Source organism: Pagrus pagrus, assembly GCF_965226575.1.
Source record: "Pagrus pagrus genome assembly, chromosome: 9".
Taxonomy (NCBI): Eukaryota; Metazoa; Chordata; class Actinopteri; order Spariformes; family Sparidae; genus Pagrus; species Pagrus pagrus.
The window spans coordinates 34,105,448-34,126,173 of NC_140193.1; the positions used below are offsets into that span (position 1 = coordinate 34,105,448).

The 20,726-nt window shown below is 40.4% G+C and overlaps 1 protein-coding gene across 1 annotated transcript in view; it reads left to right on the forward strand.

Moving 5' to 3' along the window:
- Positions 1-724: 724 nt before the first annotated feature.
- The window catches only part of nmi (N-myc (and STAT) interactor), a 57,758-nt gene continuing 37,756 nt past the window's right edge, over positions 725-20,726 (forward strand). Inside the window, exons 1-6 of the mRNA XM_084361802.1 lie at positions 725-925; positions 1,015-1,053; positions 1,163-1,228; positions 12,271-12,429; positions 12,528-12,644; positions 13,566-13,728. Of these exons, the coding sequence (XP_084217928.1) occupies positions 1,018-1,053; positions 1,163-1,228; positions 12,271-12,429; positions 12,528-12,644; positions 13,566-13,728 (541 nt within the window). The 5' untranslated portion in view covers positions 725-925; positions 1,015-1,017. The remainder of the gene's footprint in view (positions 926-1,014; positions 1,054-1,162; positions 1,229-12,270; positions 12,430-12,527; positions 12,645-13,565; positions 13,729-20,726) is intronic.

Here is a 20,726-nt window from a genome sequence, read left to right on the forward strand (position 1 = left end):
CCGTGGACGACAAAGAAGCCAATATTAGTAACTTTTTAATTTTGTTTTTACTGTAAAAAAAAAAGAGAGAGAGAGAGAGAGAGAGCGAGCGTCAATAGGTTATATTCTTTCATCAATTTGGTGTAAATGGTGAAATCAGTTGAAACAGCTGCTGGGGGGTAAGACTCGGAGCAGATAGGATGCACTGACACGATCAGACAGGCTTTTGCAGCGAGCCACGACAAACGGACACTTTTTACAAGGAAAGAAACATCTTAATGTATTGTATTTAATATCAAATGCTCAAGATGTTACCAGAGTGACACTTCATTTACGTGATCCAAAACCATAACTTTTACACACACAGCAGACCACGTCTTGCAACAACTATCAAGTTTTTCACAACAGTTGTATCATTTAAATATGAAAAGGTATGCCATCACCGCATACCCCAGAGAGAGACTGGTCATTGTCACTGTCATTCACTAGCCTATTTATATTATTAATGTAGAAACATACTCATTACATTGAAAAAACAACAACATTTTTTATGGTTAAAATAATGTTTGTTGAATGCTTTATTGATCTCTACAGATGTATGATATCACTGCTTTCATGGGAGATCAGACCCGACTTTATAGGAGCTCAGCTCCCACTGGCTCCCACGTAACTCGAACCCAGCTCACACCGGTCCAAATGTATGGTCTGAAGTATGCGGGGAAGTAGGCTTCTTTTGTAAAGACCAATGTGTTGGAAAAGCGTGGGAGTGTTTCAGTGCGTACATCTTGTTTACACGTCCGACCCCAAGTCTTGTTGCGTCAGCTTTAATCCAGCTTTAACTTTCACTTTTGATTTTGATATCAGTCGGTACAGCAGGCTGACTGTCGTCTGGCTCCTTTCTCCCTTTGTGGCAAGAAAAATATATCAGCATCGAAATACCTAAGAGGTAAAGTTAACACGGCTTTTCTGTCAGGGTAGGCTGTATTTGACTGACCTCATTTTCCTCTTTAACCGAGTTTTGTTTTCGTCCGGCAGGCCATGACTGACATTTACGGTAACCGCATGAATGGCAAGGTAAGGGCTCGGTGATTTAGGCTAATAAGTATTGAAAGAGTGAACTCGTTGTCGGTGAATGACTAAATCATCCAGGCTGGTTGTAAACTGGGCTATTTGTGATTGTCAGGACGATGGTCTGGATGACGAAGACAGCCAATTCAAGGAGGCCGCAAAAGATCTGGAGACATGGAAGGTAAGATGCAAAGTTCAAATCACTGACATCGTCTCCGCTACACTTCCTCTACACCGAACTGTTTTATTTGAAAGCTGAAGAGAGTTCAGGCTGTACGGAGTGTATAGAGTTATTTGTAGTATGAGTAGGTCAAAACGCAATCTGTTAAAATATGGTGGGTGTAGCTTAATATTGGATGTTTCTGTTCAATAACTGATAATAGATAGGCTACACTTCCTGATTCAACAGCCCTGTGAACAGCTGTAGCTAGTGGAATAGTAGCCTAGCCTACTCAGATCCTTAGACTACATAGATGTTCTAATTTTTTTTTTTCTAAAAATAGGGCTGTAAAGAGATTTAGAAAAATAAACTAAATAATTACATGCTTTGTGATCCATTAATCTAACTGCACCTACAAATATTTGCTGTGACAAGCATTTGAAAAATATTTCAATGCAAATGTTTTGGTAGATGAATGTATCAATGAATAGATAGGAATTATACACTTTAAAGCAACATTATGTAGGAATTTGTATTCTGTGTGATTTTGCGCCGGCCACTGTTTCTGAGTTCAACACATCTAAATAAATATCCAAAGTTTCTGGAAGTGAACATGCATGCTCACGCATTTTTGCCATGCAAAAGTCCAAATTTACACAAGCCTTGCACACAACTCAGAACAATAATGCCAAGCAGCCATAACCCTAAACCTGAACAAGAGAGAGAGAGAGATGATAGCACCTGGCTGTAAAATGCCACTAGCTAAACCTTTAGTCAAAATGGGCTGACTTGGTTCATAATAAAAACACATAACACAGCCACAACATCAAGCAAGTGCAACAACACAAGACATACTGTAACTAAGCTAGTCAAGCTAATGTCGCTTACAACAATAAACCAGTGGTGTCTATTCTGGTGTTTCGGATTATAACGGATTAATTCAGATTAAACACAGTAGTAATAGTTTTAATCCCCCAAAGTAAATGGGCCTGTATATTTTTATTTCTTTTTATGAATTTGCCGTCTGGGGATCAATAAAGGCATCTTCTGTTCTAATTGTATTTATCTGTAATCTTTTCACTGCTATAAAAATATAGAAAGCAGACTGACTGCCTACTGGAAACATCTGGTAAACTAACTTGTACAGCTGAATCATAGGTTGAAAAACAATAGATGTGTAGAATGAAGCTAGTAGTCAATAAAATATTGTTATCTACATTGGGGGGCCCTGCAGAAAATTTTCCACTGTTAAATGGGGATGTAGTGACAACTCACAGCAGTTGCAGGTTGCTTTCAGGAATCTCTGAAGTTGATTCAGAGCAGAGGGGGAACCAGAAAACATTTTCTCCATAAAATATGATCAAGTTTCAACAAAATTAGTGATAGCTGGTGTTGTATGCTACGTAGTACTGTAAAACGCTGCACACTGAGTTTCGACCTGCTACCTGAAGTTATAAGTGACCTGGGGGCGAAGTGACTGAGACAGAGTCCGTTGACCCTGTTACAAGAAACTGTAACATTAAAATTATTTTGAAGCTGCTATTCTAAGGTGAAAGAGCTACATAGTGTTGCTTTAAAGGGGGTGACATTTAAGACTAGAAGTACTCAGATGGTCTGAAAATTTCTTGCTGCATACCTTGCACAGAATGGTGCTCCTGTCACCAGTTCCATTTTGGCGTTTTTTAAACCCATTCCAGTGTACTTTGGTATTTTTACAGATAACGTTCGTCGGTAGCCCCTCCAGTTATGCCACATTTTTGTTTTTTAAACCATACCTTTTATGATTTTGTTGCTGAAGCACATCATGCGTATGGCAGAAATGTTGTTATCATTGGAGAAGAAGGCAGGTGTTTCGGACTAAGAGCAGTGGATTTTGAGTAAGCCCTGGTCATCTTTAGACCATCCAGCCTAACTGGCTGGACCACCCGAGGAAGGAAGAGAGTTGGAATAAGAGCCATATGCTAATCCAGTTTGGTTTAAAGGTAATGTGTGTAATACGTAGTGGCATCTAGCACAACAAACTTGGCAGAAATGGAATATAAGTATGTAAGTATGTATAAGTATATTTTAATAACTGTATAATCACCCGAATATAAGAGTTGTTATTACCTTAGAATTAGCCATTAATATCTAAATAGGGAGTGGGTCTCCTTCCACGTAGGTCACCAGGTTCCACCGCCATGTTTCTACGATAGCCCAGAACCGGACAAACCTAGCACTAGTGAGGGCCTTTGAAACGTGGCTACTGGACATTTCCGGGTTGGAAGAAGAAGAAGAGCAAGTGGCACCTGTTTCCTGCTAAACAGTCTGTATTGTGAGAAGTTTGAAATGACAATATAAATAATGCATTATACGTATTTTGTACCAGAAATATCACAGGAGTGTGATTTGTTGTTGAAGAAACGAAAACTCCAAGATGCTAAACAAGCTAATCAGGACGAGCGACGGCATAAAACAATGATAAACATTGGAGCTGCCTTTCCCAAATGGAAACTTCTGATGATAGAGAAATGTTTGCAGACTGACACCGAAGTAGGTCAGTGTATCGTTACAGATTACAACCGACCGTAATAAATATTTCCCACTGCTGCTAATAGTACAAAACCTTAGGGCTGCACAATTAATTGAATTTTAATCACGATCACGATTTTGGCTGCCACGATTAAATTAAGATGATCATCGCGATATTAACATTTAAAAAGCGGGCTCTGTTGCATGTCAAATCAAGCACTGTCTCAACCCAATAGTCAGCCAACCACCAGGGGGCGAACGAAAGGTTAGGGCTTCATTAAGCTGCCTTAATAGCAAGCGAGCGCACCCTGCAGCAGCGGCAGCCTCAACTTATATTCAACAGTGTGACACCCCGTCCTGACATACAGCGACGCGACAGCGAGCGAGCGAGGAAGTGATTAGAGTGTGTACTTTTCAATCAGCCTGTCCTGACATGCCGCGAGTGATATCGCTCCGTCCAGCGATGTTGCTCAACCCTGAAAAAATAGCTCACTCTGTCTCTATCTGGACGACATTTTGCAGCGGTGTCCCGCCCCTAACATTTCTAAAACTTCTAACTTCCTAAACTCCTTCTCTTTTCAGAGTTGTGTCTGCGCCACAGGGCAACACAACTAACTTATTCAACTACCTGAAAAAACACCACAAACCCGAATATGATGAATGCATGAACAGGGTGTCCGCGGGGTTGTAAAAGGTATTAAAAGGTAGTAAATGAAATTAGCAAAAATTAAGGCCATTAAAAAATATTAAAAAGTAATAAACGTCATCTGACGAGGTATTAAATTTTCGAACCACTATCCAACTATGAGGTTTTTTTCCATTTGTGGTAAGTGCAGGCCTAGTCTATGCTCCAGCCGGATAGCACACGGCTGGCTTGCTGCCAAAAGTTTCCAAAAGTTAGCTACGATTGATGAAGTCTTGGGGAAATGTAATTTTGGACATCTGGTTAGAGGACTTGAGATTCAAAGACTGGCTTAGGCCAGTAGTTGGTAACAGCCGAGAGGCTTATTGCCACGTCTGTAAAAAGACAATGAATATCACCTGGATGGGCGTGAATGCTGTCAGGTCACACATGGAGTCTATTAGCCACCAAACAAGAATGCACGGACGTAGTGAGCAACTACCAATTTCGATGTTCTGCGCTAGTGCGATGGCTACATCACTGCAAACCTCCACCGCTATCCCGCTAGCCACTGCCAGCGGTAAGCCTAGTTTATGCTTCTGCGTCGCGGCGACGGCGTAGCTATGTCGTCGACCCTACACCGTCATTGAGCATTCGAAGTTCTGCGTCGAGGGAATGCGTTGTTCCGCTCGTACCACAAAAACTTTAAAAATGGCGGTGTTGTTATACTGTTGACCGGAAAAGCAACTGCCGGAAATGACGTTCTGAGCGGACCAATCACAGTCCTTGCCGTTCGCGTCTCGACGCGTCGACGTGACGCGTAGTCAGGATTTTTTTGAGGCGCACGTCAGGCTACGCCGCAGGGTCCGTGTAGGTGTCTGCGTAGCTACGCCGTCGCCGCAACGCAGAAGCATAAATCAGGCTGTAGGCTTACCAGCACCGTGAGTAGACCTACACAGACGTCAGACATCAAACTCTATGTCTGTCTGTCTGTCTGTCTCTCTCTCTCTCGCCTACTTACTGAGTTTTCTTTTAAACAGACGGCAGAACTATATTACGCCAAAACTCGCCTGCTGACTGAATGAATGAGGAAATCAAATACCGTGTGTGGCTGAAAGAGGGCGGAGACAGAGAGAAACTCGAGGTTTGTTGAGAAAAACCTGGTCCCGACCAGGTTAGGTTCATAGAGTATGTTACCATGGTAACTGACCGAGAGCTTAAGTTACCTCTCTCTGTGAAACAGGCTAGAGTTACCCCTCTTTCTCTGGTTTGAGTTACCTCCCTTTGTGAAACGGAAAACTCAGAGTTTCCCTCATTTCAGGGTTAACAGACTCAGAGTTTTCACTAAACCTGCTTTGTGAAACGGACCCCAGCTCTTTGAAGTCTGAGATTACCTTATAACTTGTTAAAATAAATGTTCCTGGTTTCGTTGAATGCTTTACATTGTAGGAGAAAGTGCATCTCTGTCTCAACCTCACCTGTCGAGCAGTGACCACATGTTGTGTTTTCTTTTGGTTGCCATGATTTTTTTGTCTTCCTGTTTGGATTGTCAGTTTGTGGTCACTGAGCCTGTACTTGGTGAGCATCTGTCTCTGCTTTCTATCTCTGACAGTAGTGAGATATTCTGCTCATTCATCATCTCTTTTTAGGGCTAGATAACATTCTGATCTACTTTGGCTTTTAGTTTCTTCTTTCCAATGCTGCAGGTAGGTTTCTTTACATTGTGTTATAATTAGCTTTACTCTGATTGGTGTTTGGAGAACAGTGTTGTTGTGAGGCTGGTCAGACTGTGTCTGAGAGGGGGCAGTTAGCCTCAGTACCAACTGACATAGGGACTCTTTTCTGGGCTCAGCTCTTGAGTTTGGAGGGCTTTGGAGTGGAGGGTGTCTCGGGGGCTGGATTTCAGGTGGTTAAAAAAGTTGAGCGTTCTCTTTTGAATGTTAATTATCAGTGGGTATCTGCCTAATTCTGCTCTACATGCATTTGTTGGTGTGTTTCTGTGTACATGAAAAAATGTGTCTGCAGAATTCTGCATGTAAAGACTGTTGGATGTTTGTTTCTCTCTCTTTTTTTTTCTCTCCCTCTTTTTTCTCTCTCTCTCTTTTTTCTCTCTCTTTCTTTCTCTATATTTTGTCTTCATTGAGATAGAATGATAGTGAACGAAAGAGTGTAGCGCTGGAGAAGTGGTGTGTGCTCTTCCTACACATAACAATGAAATCATTTTTTGTCTTGGGTTAGAATTAAATAACAAATAATTGTGTATAGGTCAGTATTTTTATTGAGGCAGAAAAGTAACAAAGTATCCAGTAATAATAGGTACTTGATTTGAATTGTAAGCATTACTACACTTATTCACTTAGAAAGTTAAGTAACAAAATGACAGTAATCCGTTACTTTATAATTAGTTACCCCCAACACTGAAGTTCGAAAGGTTGCCACTACAGTTGCAGCTCGAAGTCGTGTTGGTATTAAAAAATATTGTGAAGGTATTAAAAAAGGTATTAAAAGGTATTAAATTCAACTTAAGAATTTCTGTATATACCCTGATGAAGGCCAAAGCTAATGCTGGTCCACTAAATCCCCGTCCGTGTCCAACAACCCAGGCACTTTATGATTGCACTCTGTAATGGCATATTTATTTTTTGTCCTTTGTCTTGGGTACATTTTATTTTATTATTTATGATTTATTATTATTTTAAGTTTCAATTTGAAGCCTTGTTCTGATACGGTTTGTTTAAAAAAGAAAGTGCAATAAAAAGATGTGTTTTACCTAATATAATGAATAATCGTGATTAATAATCGTGGTTATCATTTTGGCCATAATGGTGCAGCCCTACAAAACCTACATAATGTAAAATGTTTATTAGCAGTACATTAGTTTCACTGAAAAGAGATGCTGGCACGTATAACATTAAATGTTAGCACACTGTAGCCTCAGTTTATGCCTCTCAGAATTATTCCATGTCTGCTGTGTCTTGTCTTGTGTGTAACACGCGGGGCAATCACTAGCTAAGATATTTAGGGCTGGGAGTGTGCCAATGACAGTCAAAGTAATGGCTTAGCGTGACAGATAAACTGAGGAAAAGTTTGCTCGCCATCGAGTTAATAAACTATGTGAATTGTTTTCACAGTGCTCCATAATTTCTTTGTATGACTTTTTTTTTTTTTTTTAGCTATCACCTATAGTTTTATAGACTAAATAACTAAATACATATTTACCTCATCACTTGAATTAGTAGAAATACTTGACGCTGTTGTGAATGAGTCCATATTTAGAAAATTAGTTTAGTCTCTTGGCCACCATAGCTTCACCAACGTCTTCATAAAGGGAGGGGTGAGTGAGTGAGTGTTGCAGTCTGGAACCTGACCGCTAGATGCCGCTAAATACTTGATATATTACACACTGTACCTTCTAGGCTGCTCCTGGCTAAAGTCTGGTTGCAGGAAAAGGAAAAGGATGAAATGGCCAAACAACGTGAAATCAGAAACTGTTGTGCCTACAGAGACCTGTCTCCACCTCAACATCTCTGATCAATCCATTGCACTCCATGGGCTAACCATGTTCTGAGCCAACAGAGTCCAGCAGCATAGCGGGACGAGACGAGGTGCACTAACATCGATACTCTGTGGAGTCAAAGTTGATAGACAGTGCTTCCCAGATGGAGAAAGAATCACATAATTTAAATGTGTTCCTTAATTATAATAACAGTACTAATAATAACGATGAAGATGATAGTGATGCCAATAGGAGTCAAGCAGGACTACAACAGCAGGGCCAACTAGATCCATGAGTACCTATGAGATGAGAAAGCACGGAGACACCGGGGAAGAAGCCAAGTTAGTAACCTGCGTTAATGAGACATGAATGTGTATGGCTAGAGAGGAAGAGAAGGAAGCTCAGTGCATCATGGAGAGTCCTACAGGAAGCAATATGGCGGCATTGCTAAGGGCCTATAAAGGCACTAACTAGGTTTTAAGCCTTCTCTTAAAATAGAGAGGGTTTCTGACTCCCGAATCGACACCGGAAGATGATTCCACAAGAGAGGAGCTTGATAGCTATAGGCTCAGCTTCTCATTCTACTTTTAGAGACTCTAGGAACCACAACTAACCCTGCATCCTGAGAGCGCAGCATTCTAGCTGGGTAATAGGGTATAATGAGCTCTTTAAGATATGCCGGTGCCTGGTCATTAATAGATGTGAGAAGGATGATTTTAAATTCTGTTCTGGATTTTACAGGAAGCCAATGCCGAGAGGCTAATGTGGGAGAAATATGATAATCTAATATTAGTTCTTATTAGTACATGCACAGCATTATTCTGGATCAGCTGGGGAGTCTTTAGGGACTTGTTTGGCAAGTAACAAACGCATTGGACTTGCTGCATCTTTTCAGGATAATATATTCCTGATTTATGTCCTTTTTAAAACACAGGGTTTTTCCTGGTACCAAACAGGGCGATGGTAGTAGGTGAATCACCGCCAACGCCCTATTTGGAGGGGCCAAGGCTGCGGCAAAACATTTTTGATTAGTAATTTTCATAATGGCATCATGCCAATTAACCACAATTTCAGATACTTTAGGCTAAACAGTTTATAACAACTCAAAAAGATGGCAAAATGTGTCCTCTCAGGAAGTATATTTAAATAAGTCTGTTCTTTAGAGTGACTCTTTAAATGAAATATAATAAAAATAAAAATATACTTGATGTATGCGGATGATTTGGTTGTTTTTTCCCCGAGCAGTGCTGGTCTCCAACAGCTGCTGAATTTCTGCTCTGTACATGGTGCTGAACACGACATAAAATATAATGCCAGCAAGAGTTATGTTCTGATCTGCCGCACTAGAGAGGACCAAAAAATGGCTTTTCCTGTTTTTAATCTGTCAAATAATAATATTGCTCCCTGTAAAAAGGTCAAATACCTTCGCCATTTCCTTACAGAGGACATGACAGATGATGATGACATTAGAAGGCAGTGCTGCAAAATGTATGTGCAGGCAAATACTCTTGCTCGCAGGTTTCATTCGTGTACAGATGACGTCCAAATATCTCTGTTCAAAGCGTACTGTACACCTCTGTACACCGCATACCTGTGGGTTAACTATAAGAAAGCAAGCATGAAAAAACTACAGGTTGCTTATAATGATGCATTAAGACTCTTACTTAAAAGACCCTGATGGCTGAGTGCGAGTGAAATGTTTGTAAATGCACGTGTCAACACCTTTAACGCCGTACTTAGAAACCTAATGTATAGATTTATGTGCCGGCTTGATGCCTCAGAAAATCATATAATTAATAGTTTGATCCACATCAACTGTAGTTCCAGCAGGTATCAATCTCTGTTCTGGAGACACTGAAACAGTTGTCTATTTTTAACTTTATAGTAAATTTTATTTTTGATATTAACTATGTAAAACCCAATTTTTATGTTTTTAGCTTTATTCTCTTTTACTGTTTGTGTTGTCTGTTGTCGTGTTTGTGTTTGTCTTGCTATGGACCCTGAGTCTGAAATAAAGTTATATACATATACTAATTTACAGTTAAAGTGCCAAAAATGGGAACTGTCCCCGCGTGATAGAATGATATGGGCAGCCCACTACACATTATAGACCGACAACATACAACATTTAATGTAGAACCACAATTTATTGAAATGTATATATGTATTGTATGTATGTATTTATGTATTATTATTATTATTATTATTATTATATTTTGTGGTTATATTTACATTAATTAATGTGAAAAAGAAATGTGACTTTAGTGCCATTTAGACAATCCTGCAGAATTTTTCAATACATACATAGCCTTTTTCAAATATATAGGCTTACAGACTGTAAAGGACAAAGCCCGCTAGCCTCAGCATCGTAGTATCTGCTGGTGGCTAGTCTTATAACGACAGGTGATTCTGAATGTCAAGTCCGGGTTTTAGAATGGAAAGTTGGAGTGTCTGCCTGTTTTCCAGGACACATTTCATTAGGCATTGAAAAGGAAACTTGTAAAACGCATCAATATGCATTTAATAGTAGGATCATACCAACTTGTCTGTCAGTGGGGTCATTTTGTAATCTCAAGCAAATATTAACCAAACACATAGCAGCTATAGCCTATAATGAATTAAACATTAATCTTACCGCTTTGTGTGCTCCTCCAAATCAACACTGCTTGCCACTTGAGGATCATGATGGCCAAACAGTTGGTTGATTTTTTGTATTTGGACATCTCTAATGCCTGCTTCCATTCTATCTGAGCATTTCAGCTCCTCCTTTACTTTTTGCTATTTTCATGTAGTTTCACCTGGCAAAATATAAATACATAAAAAATAGGTTGTAACTCAGAACCAATTGTAATGGTAAAGTACAACCAGGGAAAGTGGTATATATAGCTGCTAGCTTGAAACACTACACTAGAGGTCAATACATGTGGAGCTTTTAACGAGCTTATATGACAATAATAATCGGTAAAGCGCTAGGGCCTGTCAAAAGGTAAGATGGGCCAGTGTAAGCGAAAGTGTCTGACAGGCTCAACAATGCAGCAGCCTACTTGGACTTGCCCCGGTGTGCCGGATGGCCAGTCCACCTCTGCACTTGTTCAAATATCAGGACATCGCCTGACACCGAAAGCTCTTTGGACTGAAGGAAATTTCTTTGAGGAAAATTGAAGTTTATTTTCTTCCTTTGCTTCCATTCTGGGATGTGGACATAGTCAGGCTACGCGACAGTGGCACAATGGACAACTGCGGTCATTGCATGTTAAAAAACTGTGATGAAGACATGGAATGATTATATTGTGTATTACGGTGGGGGCCGCCTCCAAAATTAATATGCAGGAGAAACCCTGAATATGAACCGATTAATCGGCTATCTGCTTTTTGCTTCTCCCAAGAAGAAGGCCTTTAAAAATCCACAATCGGTCGACCTCTAGTCCAGAGTAGCTATATTATTAAGTAATGTGTCTCTAAGATATTCAAGGCCCGGCACAATAACTTCTGTTTTGTCTGAGTTCAGTAGTCATCCAGTTTAGTACAATTGTGTATCAACTGCATAACAATGAAAATTGTGAAAACATTTTGTAATGATATTTCCTAAAGGAAGCATATATGAAGTGGACAGTATTGGACCGAGCACAGAACTTTGTGGAACCCTGTGACTAAGTTTGGCATGCAATCAGGATTAAATGTTAACTTAAGATCGCCCTAATAAATATAACTAACACCAGCCCAGTGCAGTTCTTTTAATGCCAATTAAATGTTCCCATCTTTGTAATAGGTTATGATGGTCAGTGGTGTCAAAAGCGGCAAGATCTAACAAGACTTCACAGAGACAAGACCCTCATCAGATGCAATTAGATCTTATAAAAACAATCTTATGGAAAATCCTCATATAAGCAATTGTTATGTAGAAAGTAACATGAGTGATTGGCAATTCTTTCTCAAGGATCTTACAGAAAAGAGGAAGGTTAGATATTGGTCTATAGTTGGCTTAATCCTCCAGATCAAGTGTAGGCTTTTTCAAAAAGAGGTCTGATTACAGCTACTTTAAAGGACTGTGGTACATAGCCTTTTAATAGGGACAGATTGATCATGTCTAGTGCTAACTATAGGTAGAACTTCTTTCATCAACTTAGATGGGATTGAGTCTCGGAGATATGTTGATGGTTTAGATGAAGAAATTACTGAAGTTAGCTGGTGAAGGCCAATGGCAGAAAAGCAATCTAGATATATATCTGGTTTTACAGCTGTTTCTAGGATTTCTGTGTTGGAGACTAAATTGGTAACATTTTAGGTCAGAAGGTGATGAATTTTGTCTCTAATAATTACAATTTTATCATTAAAGAAGCGCATGAAGACATTACTGCTGAGTGTTATGTGTCTCTGAAAATTTCCCACACATCTAACTATAATCTGTCTTGACTCTCCCTGCATTGTCTCAAGACTAAAGTAGAGAAAGCTGATGATGTGAAAGCCAGGCTCATTTTGGAAAAACTGGAAGAAGATGATGCCAAGACAAAGGCCCAGGAGGAAATGTTGGTTTGCGTCCAAAAGCAAGAGGAGTGCCAGGAGGAATTCTCTCAAAGTATTAATGCACTGCAGGTACAGTTGTCTCTGTCACATCTACAAACTTTTTGGAAGAAATTGAATGAGAAAAACAAGGGAATTACTGTAGTATTTCCTTGTGTTCTTTCCCACAGGATGAAATCCTGAAGCTTGGTAAACGCAGACAGGATTTGCTGGACAAACTGAAGAGATATCAAGCTGAACTGGAGGCTAAGAGGGCGGAGTCCACCAAACTGAAGCAGAAATTCAAGGTTGGAATGGAAAAAATCTTCCAGGCTGTCTCTCCTAATTACAGTGGCAATACACTGACATGCAACTATAGAACCCCAGACAGTTTTTTTCATCAAGACCCATGCATTATTTTCTGAGAAATAATCTTAAATGTCCCTTTATCCAGATCCCCACCAAAAGTTAATATGGTCTATTCTGGGTTGAGAACCATCCTTCATCCAAGTTTTGTGGAAAGTATATTTTGTGTAATCCTTCTGACAAACCAACCAACCAGCCAACAAACAAATAAACAACTGGACACTGAAAACTTAAAGGAATAGTGTAACCGGTATTTACATCCTGCTGTGAGTTTCAAAGTTTCAAATCAATAGTGCAGGCAGATCCCTCTTGTGTTTGTGTGTCGCTCGGTCGCTCACAGCTGGATGTAAATACCGGTGTGTATCTACCGCAAGTTCTTGTTGATCTTGTCTGGCGCAGCTTCCGTAGTGCGAGCGGCAAGTCTCCCTCACAGCGACCGTGCCTCCAGGCAAATATGGTATAGTGACTGTTTAGGCTAGAAAAATGTACTAAATGACGTTGTTTCAAGTAAACTCTGGATGTCACCACTTCAGGACACTTGGATTGCAGCGGACAAGCAGTATGGAGGAATATTACAAAGTTTTTGTGTAGTTTTATGGACCTTTTCGTCTTGGGCACCATTGACGCCCGTTATATGGATTTTTGCTGAAGGATGGTACCCCCGCGGGTCTCCAGCTGCACATTGAGGAATAAGAAACTACACCAGATTTCTCATCAGCATGAGGGTGTGTCGATAATGACTGAATTTTGTTCTAGAGTGAACTATTCCTTTAACCTCCTTGGTGGAAAGTAATAACATACAATTGCAGTGTCACAGATATAATTATTGTTCTGTCACTCAGTGTGTTTGTCCACCTTTCCAGATCTACGTCCAGATTCCGGACACAGAAGTAAAGTTCTGGGGTCAGAATAAAGATGAGAGGGAGGATGACGGTCAGCTAATCAGAGGAGTGTTTTCCATCAGCCAGAGACCCACTGTGCTCCTGCAGGGAGGACAGGCACTCATTACATTCGAAGAGGAGAGAGGTACACATTACTTGATCTACTCTACTCGCTATACTGCAACATTGTAACTAGCTGAGTTCTTTACTTGTATTGTAATATTAATAAAACCAAAATATTGACAAATAATGGCCGCGTTTCCCAGATTCGTTAAGAAGCTCTTAAGTGCTAAGATCTTCTTAGGAGTGCTCTTAAGAACGCTGTGAAAGAAGGATGTGTTTCCCAGAGTCGCTCTTAGCTTAAGAAGATCTTTCACTATGAATGAAATGTAAGATCGAGCTGACCCACTCTTAACAGCCTTCTTAGCGACCAAATGCTCAGTGATCAAGCCACGTCAGGGAAATTTATATCCTCCACTTTTCGAAATAATAAAACAATGCTCAATGTTGAAATGCGCTCATAGCTGCGGACCACTGGCGCAAGAAACATAGGTTAATAGAAGAAAAAAAAGTTTTATTGAATTACACGTTTAAGTTTTCCACACACATCTGCATATATGAGTTTATAGTACTACACATAAAAAAACAACAAGGCGTTGCCAAAATCCGCGCGTGTGAGAAACCATGGCTGCAATACAGCACATTCTCGCTGCGAACCGAAGCCAGACGGTTTAAATAAATGCATACGTGCGTCAGCACTTCTGCCCACTGGACGTGCTGTCAGACCGGGCTGTCCAGGCAAAGTAGCCGTAGCCTAATCACCTGTGTGGGGGGACCACGGGGCGCTGTGTGTGACTTATGCGCTGATAAAGAGGTGGGTGATCGATTTGCCTGGCATCGATTGATTCAGTTTCAGCAGCACCGCGGTAGACAGCTCCCACTAAGAGCTTCTTAAGAAGCTTCTTTGGCTTGATCTTAAGGTTCTCCTAAGAAGGCAGTTAAGAACGCATCTGGGAAACACCTGTATCTTAGCGCTCCTTCTTAGCCGAACCCTTCTTAAGAGCCTTCTTAAGTCCTTAAGAACGATCGAATCTGGGAAACGCGGCCAATAACAGTTTGTGCTTAAGGCTGTATTAACAAACTGTAGTTTACACACTTAAGTTAACCATCAGTTAATATAAAATATGTGTATCAAAGCAAGATGAAAATACATTGTATTCACATTTTTATTGAAATCAAAACATTAAATTCAAACTTAAACAGGAGATCAGCCTTAGGTTAAAAACTTTAAAAGTCTTGAAGTCTATTAAAATAAGGCGTAGGTGGAGGAGTGTAGAGTAGAATCCCATTTATCTTGTGTCTCTAATAGTCTTTTTTAATAACTTCATATGACTTGGTTGTTCAGTTTACAGTTGACAACTATAACCTTAAACGTCATGTCTACACATACCCTATATGGAAATGTACAAAACAGATATTTTTTACATTAAAAAAATTCGGTCCACATGACCAGGGGCGTCACTAGGTTTTAAGGACAGGGGGGGCTTAGCCCCCAGGAGATGCACAGAATGTGAGCGAACGTTTAATTTCACAAACAGCTAACAAAAACTGAGAAATCGCACGTTTTGGACAGATTTAACAGAGATACTTTACTGTGTAAATGTTTAAGGCCACCATTACATTTATAACACAGTACAACAACAAACACAGGAAGTACTGTATGTTTACAGCATATACATCTCTCTCTTGGCTATCTCCACTTTCCAATCATTACTCTCCTAAATAAAAGCTCAAGTTAAATAAGTCTTATATGGTGCACTTGGACTGAAATGTTTCATATTTCATATTCATATCGAGTTCCATAAAATTCCAAGACTGTCTGCATCACAAATGACTCTATCCTGTGAAATCCTTTAGACTCACCTTTCCAGTAGAGGTTTCTCCCCTCTCACTCTCTCTGCTCCTCTGCCCTGACTCCTACAGGTCAATAGGGGTCGTGGAGTGATTATTATTAGTGTATTATTATTATTATTATTATTACCGTATTATCATCATCATTATTATTGTCATTATTATTATTATTATTATTATTATCCACATAATCATACGTGAATGAGCTGTTTCACGGTGTGCATCTGATGCTGGAGCTGATGCTCCAGAAGGAAGTCACCCCAAAGATAATATGAAGAGTGCACACCTAACTCTATAAACAACCAGGACCTTCACATTGCATTTCGGACTAACTAGCTAGCTACTGTAGCAGAGTAGACTTTTTGAGCTGAAATGTAACTTTTGACCGCAAAACAACAAAGGTAAGACGTGCACAGAGATATACAGCAGCATCTCACGCTGCCTCCTGTACAGGGGGCTCTCAGCTACAGAGTGTGCAAGCCAGGTTTTTATTTGTCAAACAGGGAGCATTTGGCAATTACGTGGGACTTTCTGCTGTTAGCTGGGGGGTTGCAGCTAACTTATTGTTACTATCAGCAGTGGTGAATACTTACTCCCTTGAAAAAATTTTGTATATCCACTCTTGTTCACGTTCTTCTCCTAATGCTGCTCTAGTCGGTTCTGTGTGCTCTGCTCCCGGTAAACACACTGCAGGTACCCAGGTACCGAGTGCAACCTAGGTTGCAGGGAAAACGTGGACTGGATTTCAGTGATGTGGGCGTGCGCTATATGAACAAGTGGAATGGACTGGATAACGACGCACTGACTCTGACTCTGACTCTCTACCGCTTCCACTATGAAGTGAAGGGAAACTAAGATTTATGATCACATTTAAGTTAATAATAACTGGTTTATTTATTTAAACTCATAGTCTGGCCACATTATGTTGAATTTGTCTGCACTTTTTTGTAAAAAAAAAAAAAAAATTAATAAATGAACATAAAATTATTTAGGGGGGCTTAAGAATATTTTAGGGGGGCTGAAGCCCCCCTAAAATAGGCCTAATGATGCCACTAGTAAAAACTCTAAACAACTCCCAGTTGAAAAGGGTCTGCCGCTGTATTTATCTCCTCCGGATGTGACGCGTTCAGGTGCGCACGCAGACAATGGGAGATGGGAGTTTCCAACCTGGGGGCTGTGACAAGCAGGCACCACCTACTGGACCTAAGAGTCGTTGCACTTTCCTTTGTTCATCAGGCTTTTGTAGTGCAAGGAAGCCGCATCAAAGCATTGAGCTGCATGCGGGCCGATCCGACGTCAGAACCATGTGGCTGGTCCCAACATCATTTTAATCACATTACCTTTGTTTTTGCTTGTAAATCGGATATTAAGTGGTACACGATTCTGTTAAGGTAAAGAAAATAGCATCTTTTTCAATAAGTAGCTGGAACATTCAGGGGATATGCTCTTCAGTTTTTGGTTTGAAATCAACAAACCCTGACTTTCTGAAAAATATTAGAAATGTAGATATAATAATATTGAATGAAACTTGGAATCAAAACCAAAATCAATCTAACTGTCCAAACGATTATATAGAACTTATTATACCCTCTGTAAAACACAAGCATATTAAGAATGGCAGAGATTCAGGTGGTTTACTCATAGGGTACAAAGGAGAATATAAAGATTACATCTCACCAGTTAAAAAAGGTACAAATCACATTTGGATTAAAATTCACTCAAGTATTCTAGAAAACAACAGAGATGTCTATCTATGTGCAATATATATTCCACCCTCAAACTCCCCCTATTATGCAGAGGAGGTTTTTGAGGAACTCCTGAAGGAAATTTCCTTCTACCAAAGTTTAGGATCAGTCTTAATATGTGGCGATCATAATGCCAGAACTGGTAGAGAGCCAGACTTCATTAACTATGAAGGAAACAAACATATTTTCAAATGTCCCCCTTTGTACCAGACCTGCATAAACACACAAAGACAAAGCTATGATAACACGGTTAACCAAACTGGCAAACAGGTACTACAAATGTGTAAAGGTTTGGGTCTGTACATTGTTAATGGCAGAATCAGAGGAGACTCTCTGGGCAGACTCACACAATGCTCTGTGTTAGGTAGCAGTGTTGTAGATTATGCCATTACTGACATTGAACCACAATATTCATTCACTGTATCACCACTACAGCCCTTTTCAGACCATAGCCAGATCACCCAAAAGTCATTGTCAACCACCATAAATCCAAATCCTGAGCCAAGGCTGTTTCTTCTACTGAGGAGATACAAGTGGACAGAGGAGAGCACTGCTGCCTATACCGCTGCGCTAGACTCTGCTCAAATTCACAACATGCTAGATATTTTTCTCAACACCCAATATCAGCCTGAAAGAGTAAACGTAAATCTGGCCACACATCACTTAAATACAATATTTACTCATTTGGCAAAAGAATCTAAATAAAAAATCTCACAAACTAAAAAATCCAGCATGAAACAAAAAGAACGTTGGTTTGATAAAGAATGTGCTGTATCCAGACAAAACCTGAGAAAACTGTCAAACAGAAAACACAGGAACCCAAATGACCTGTTAGGACGGCTTGAATATGTCCAAGCCCTGAAAGAATACAAAAAACTCCTTTGTGTGAAACAAATGCATTATATGGAGGGAGAACTCAACAAAATTGAAAAAGCCATAAATGACAACACCTTTTGGAAATTATGGAAAAACATCAACAGAAACCCATGTACAGAGACCAACCCAATTCAAAATGGCAAAATCTGGAAAGATTACTTTGATGACCTCTATAAAAATCCAGAGTGTCACGGTCTGAATCAGAACCAAATTTTAACAATAGACAAACTGAAAGAACTAGAAAGTACAGTGAAGGACAACCAATGTGCCCTTGACTACCCCATCACTATTAAAGAAATACAGCACAAAATCAAAACCCTTGAAAATGGAAAAGCTTGCGGTATAGACAGCATTAACTCAGAGATGCTGAAACACAGTAACTTAAAACTCCAACTACCCCAGTGTTTGGAATAAAGGTCTCATTTCTCCTATATTTAAAAATGGAGACAGGTATAACCCCAGCAATTACAGGGGCATCTGTGTTAACAGCAACCTGAGTAAACTCTTCTGTGGCATCCTCAACTCGAGATTAATCACTTAACTCACTGAACATAATATTCTGTCCAGAAGCCAAATTGGCTTTTTACCCAAACATCAAATATCTGACCACATATACACTCTCCATACACTCATCCAACAGCATGTTCACAGAAAACACAAAGGAAAGATATTTGCATGTTTTGTAGATCTAAAAAAGGCTTTTGACACAATATGGCGGGTTATTTTTACAACTTCTCCAATATGGAATTGGGGGTAAAATGTATGATTTAATCAAATCCAAATATTCTGACAACCAGTGCTGTGTTAAAATTGGAAACAAAACTGGGCGGTAGATATCAACCTTGACAAAACCAGTCATGCTATTCAAGAAAAAGGCCAGGTTACAGGAATCCAAACATGTTTTCAGGGTAAAGGTGCGTTCACACTGGACCTTTTATTTTTGTCGCTGGCGACAAGTTTACATATTAAGTAAATGCAAACGAGCGACTGAGCGGTTAATCGCTCAGGCGAAATGTCGCTGGGGCTCTGAGCGACAGCGTCCAAGCGACGGAGTGAAAAAACGCTCTGTCGCTCGAGATGAGAAACCCCAAGTCTCTGGTTGTCAGTTGCTTGTCGCTCAGCGCTGACTGGCTGCCGTAATCTATAGGCTATGTAATTATGACAACTACTGAAACCATGGAAACGTAATACAACTCCACCGGTCCGGAAGAGCAAAGCCGGCTTTACGTTGACACACACACACACACACACCGGAGACAAATGGCCAGACACTCCTCAGCTGGGATGGAGCGCCTGTAGTTGGTGTCCAACCGGGCAATTCCTGCCTCCGATTCTCGCCAACAGCTCGTCAAACTGGGCCGTTGTCAGCCGCGTATACCATTGAAAACGAGAAGAAATGAGCGCCTCTGAGCGACGTGAAATTCACTGGAATCGCTTGAATGACGTTATCAGAGCGATCTGTTCAATTGTGCAGACAAGCGACTGCAGCTGGGCAACAGAGCGACTTTTCTGGAGCGACACAAGCGACAGCGACAAAAATAAAAGGTCCGGTGTGAACGCACCTTAAGAGGGACCACACTTCAGCATACAGTGGAATATAATTATCTGGGCATCATCATCAGTTCATCAGGCAGCTTTGACAAAGCAATAAATTCCCTCACAGAAAAGGCACGCAGGGCCTGCTATAGCATCAAAAGCTCACTATATAAATTCAATCCTCCAGTTACAATTTGGCTAAAACTATTTAACAGTGTAATAAAACCCATCCTAATGTATGGAAGTGAAGTGTGGGGCCCTCTAATGACCCAGAGGCACACCTCATGGGACACAACACCCACAGAGAAACTCAACCTTCAATTCTGCAAGGAAATCCTCAAGGTCCACAGAAACTGTCCAAACCATGCATGTAGAGCAGAGCTGGGACACTTCCCTCTCTCTCTACACATGATCAAAAGGTCAATTAAGTTCCAGGTTCACTTAGCACAAGCTGATCCTGATTCCTATCACCACAGAGCCTTTCTCAGTAACAGCCTCTGTCCAGAGACAGACCCTCTGAGAAACACCAGAGAAACCTGCCACCTCAAAATCCAAGACCTCCAAACTCTCTCCAGAACTCACCTGCTGTCTATAGACAAAGAGAACAAAAAGACTTACATTGACAATTGGAAAAATGAAATCAAATCCATCAATAAATTGGAGTGCTATCGCTCACTGGATAGAGAGTATTCTCCAGCACAATATCTGGTCAGCATACATAACCCCAAACAAAGACGAACACTAACAATGTACAGACTCACCGACCATCAGCTATAGGTTGAAACAGGTCGGCATAAGAAAGAATGGAAGCCCAGAGAATTAAGAGTCTGTAAACACTGCTCTTCAGGAGAAATGGAAACTGAGGCCCATTTCCTCCTCTCCTGCCCCCTGTACCAAACTGAGAGAGAGGTTTTCCTCCAGCAGATCACTGCAGCAGATCCATCGTATCAGGGAAAAACATGTGATGAGCTGTTAAAAGTCTGTCTGGGAGAAGATCCACAATTTGTAAAGTTAGCTGCACAATATGTAACACTCTGCCATGAAACTAGAGACACACACAAATGCTAACCACGAC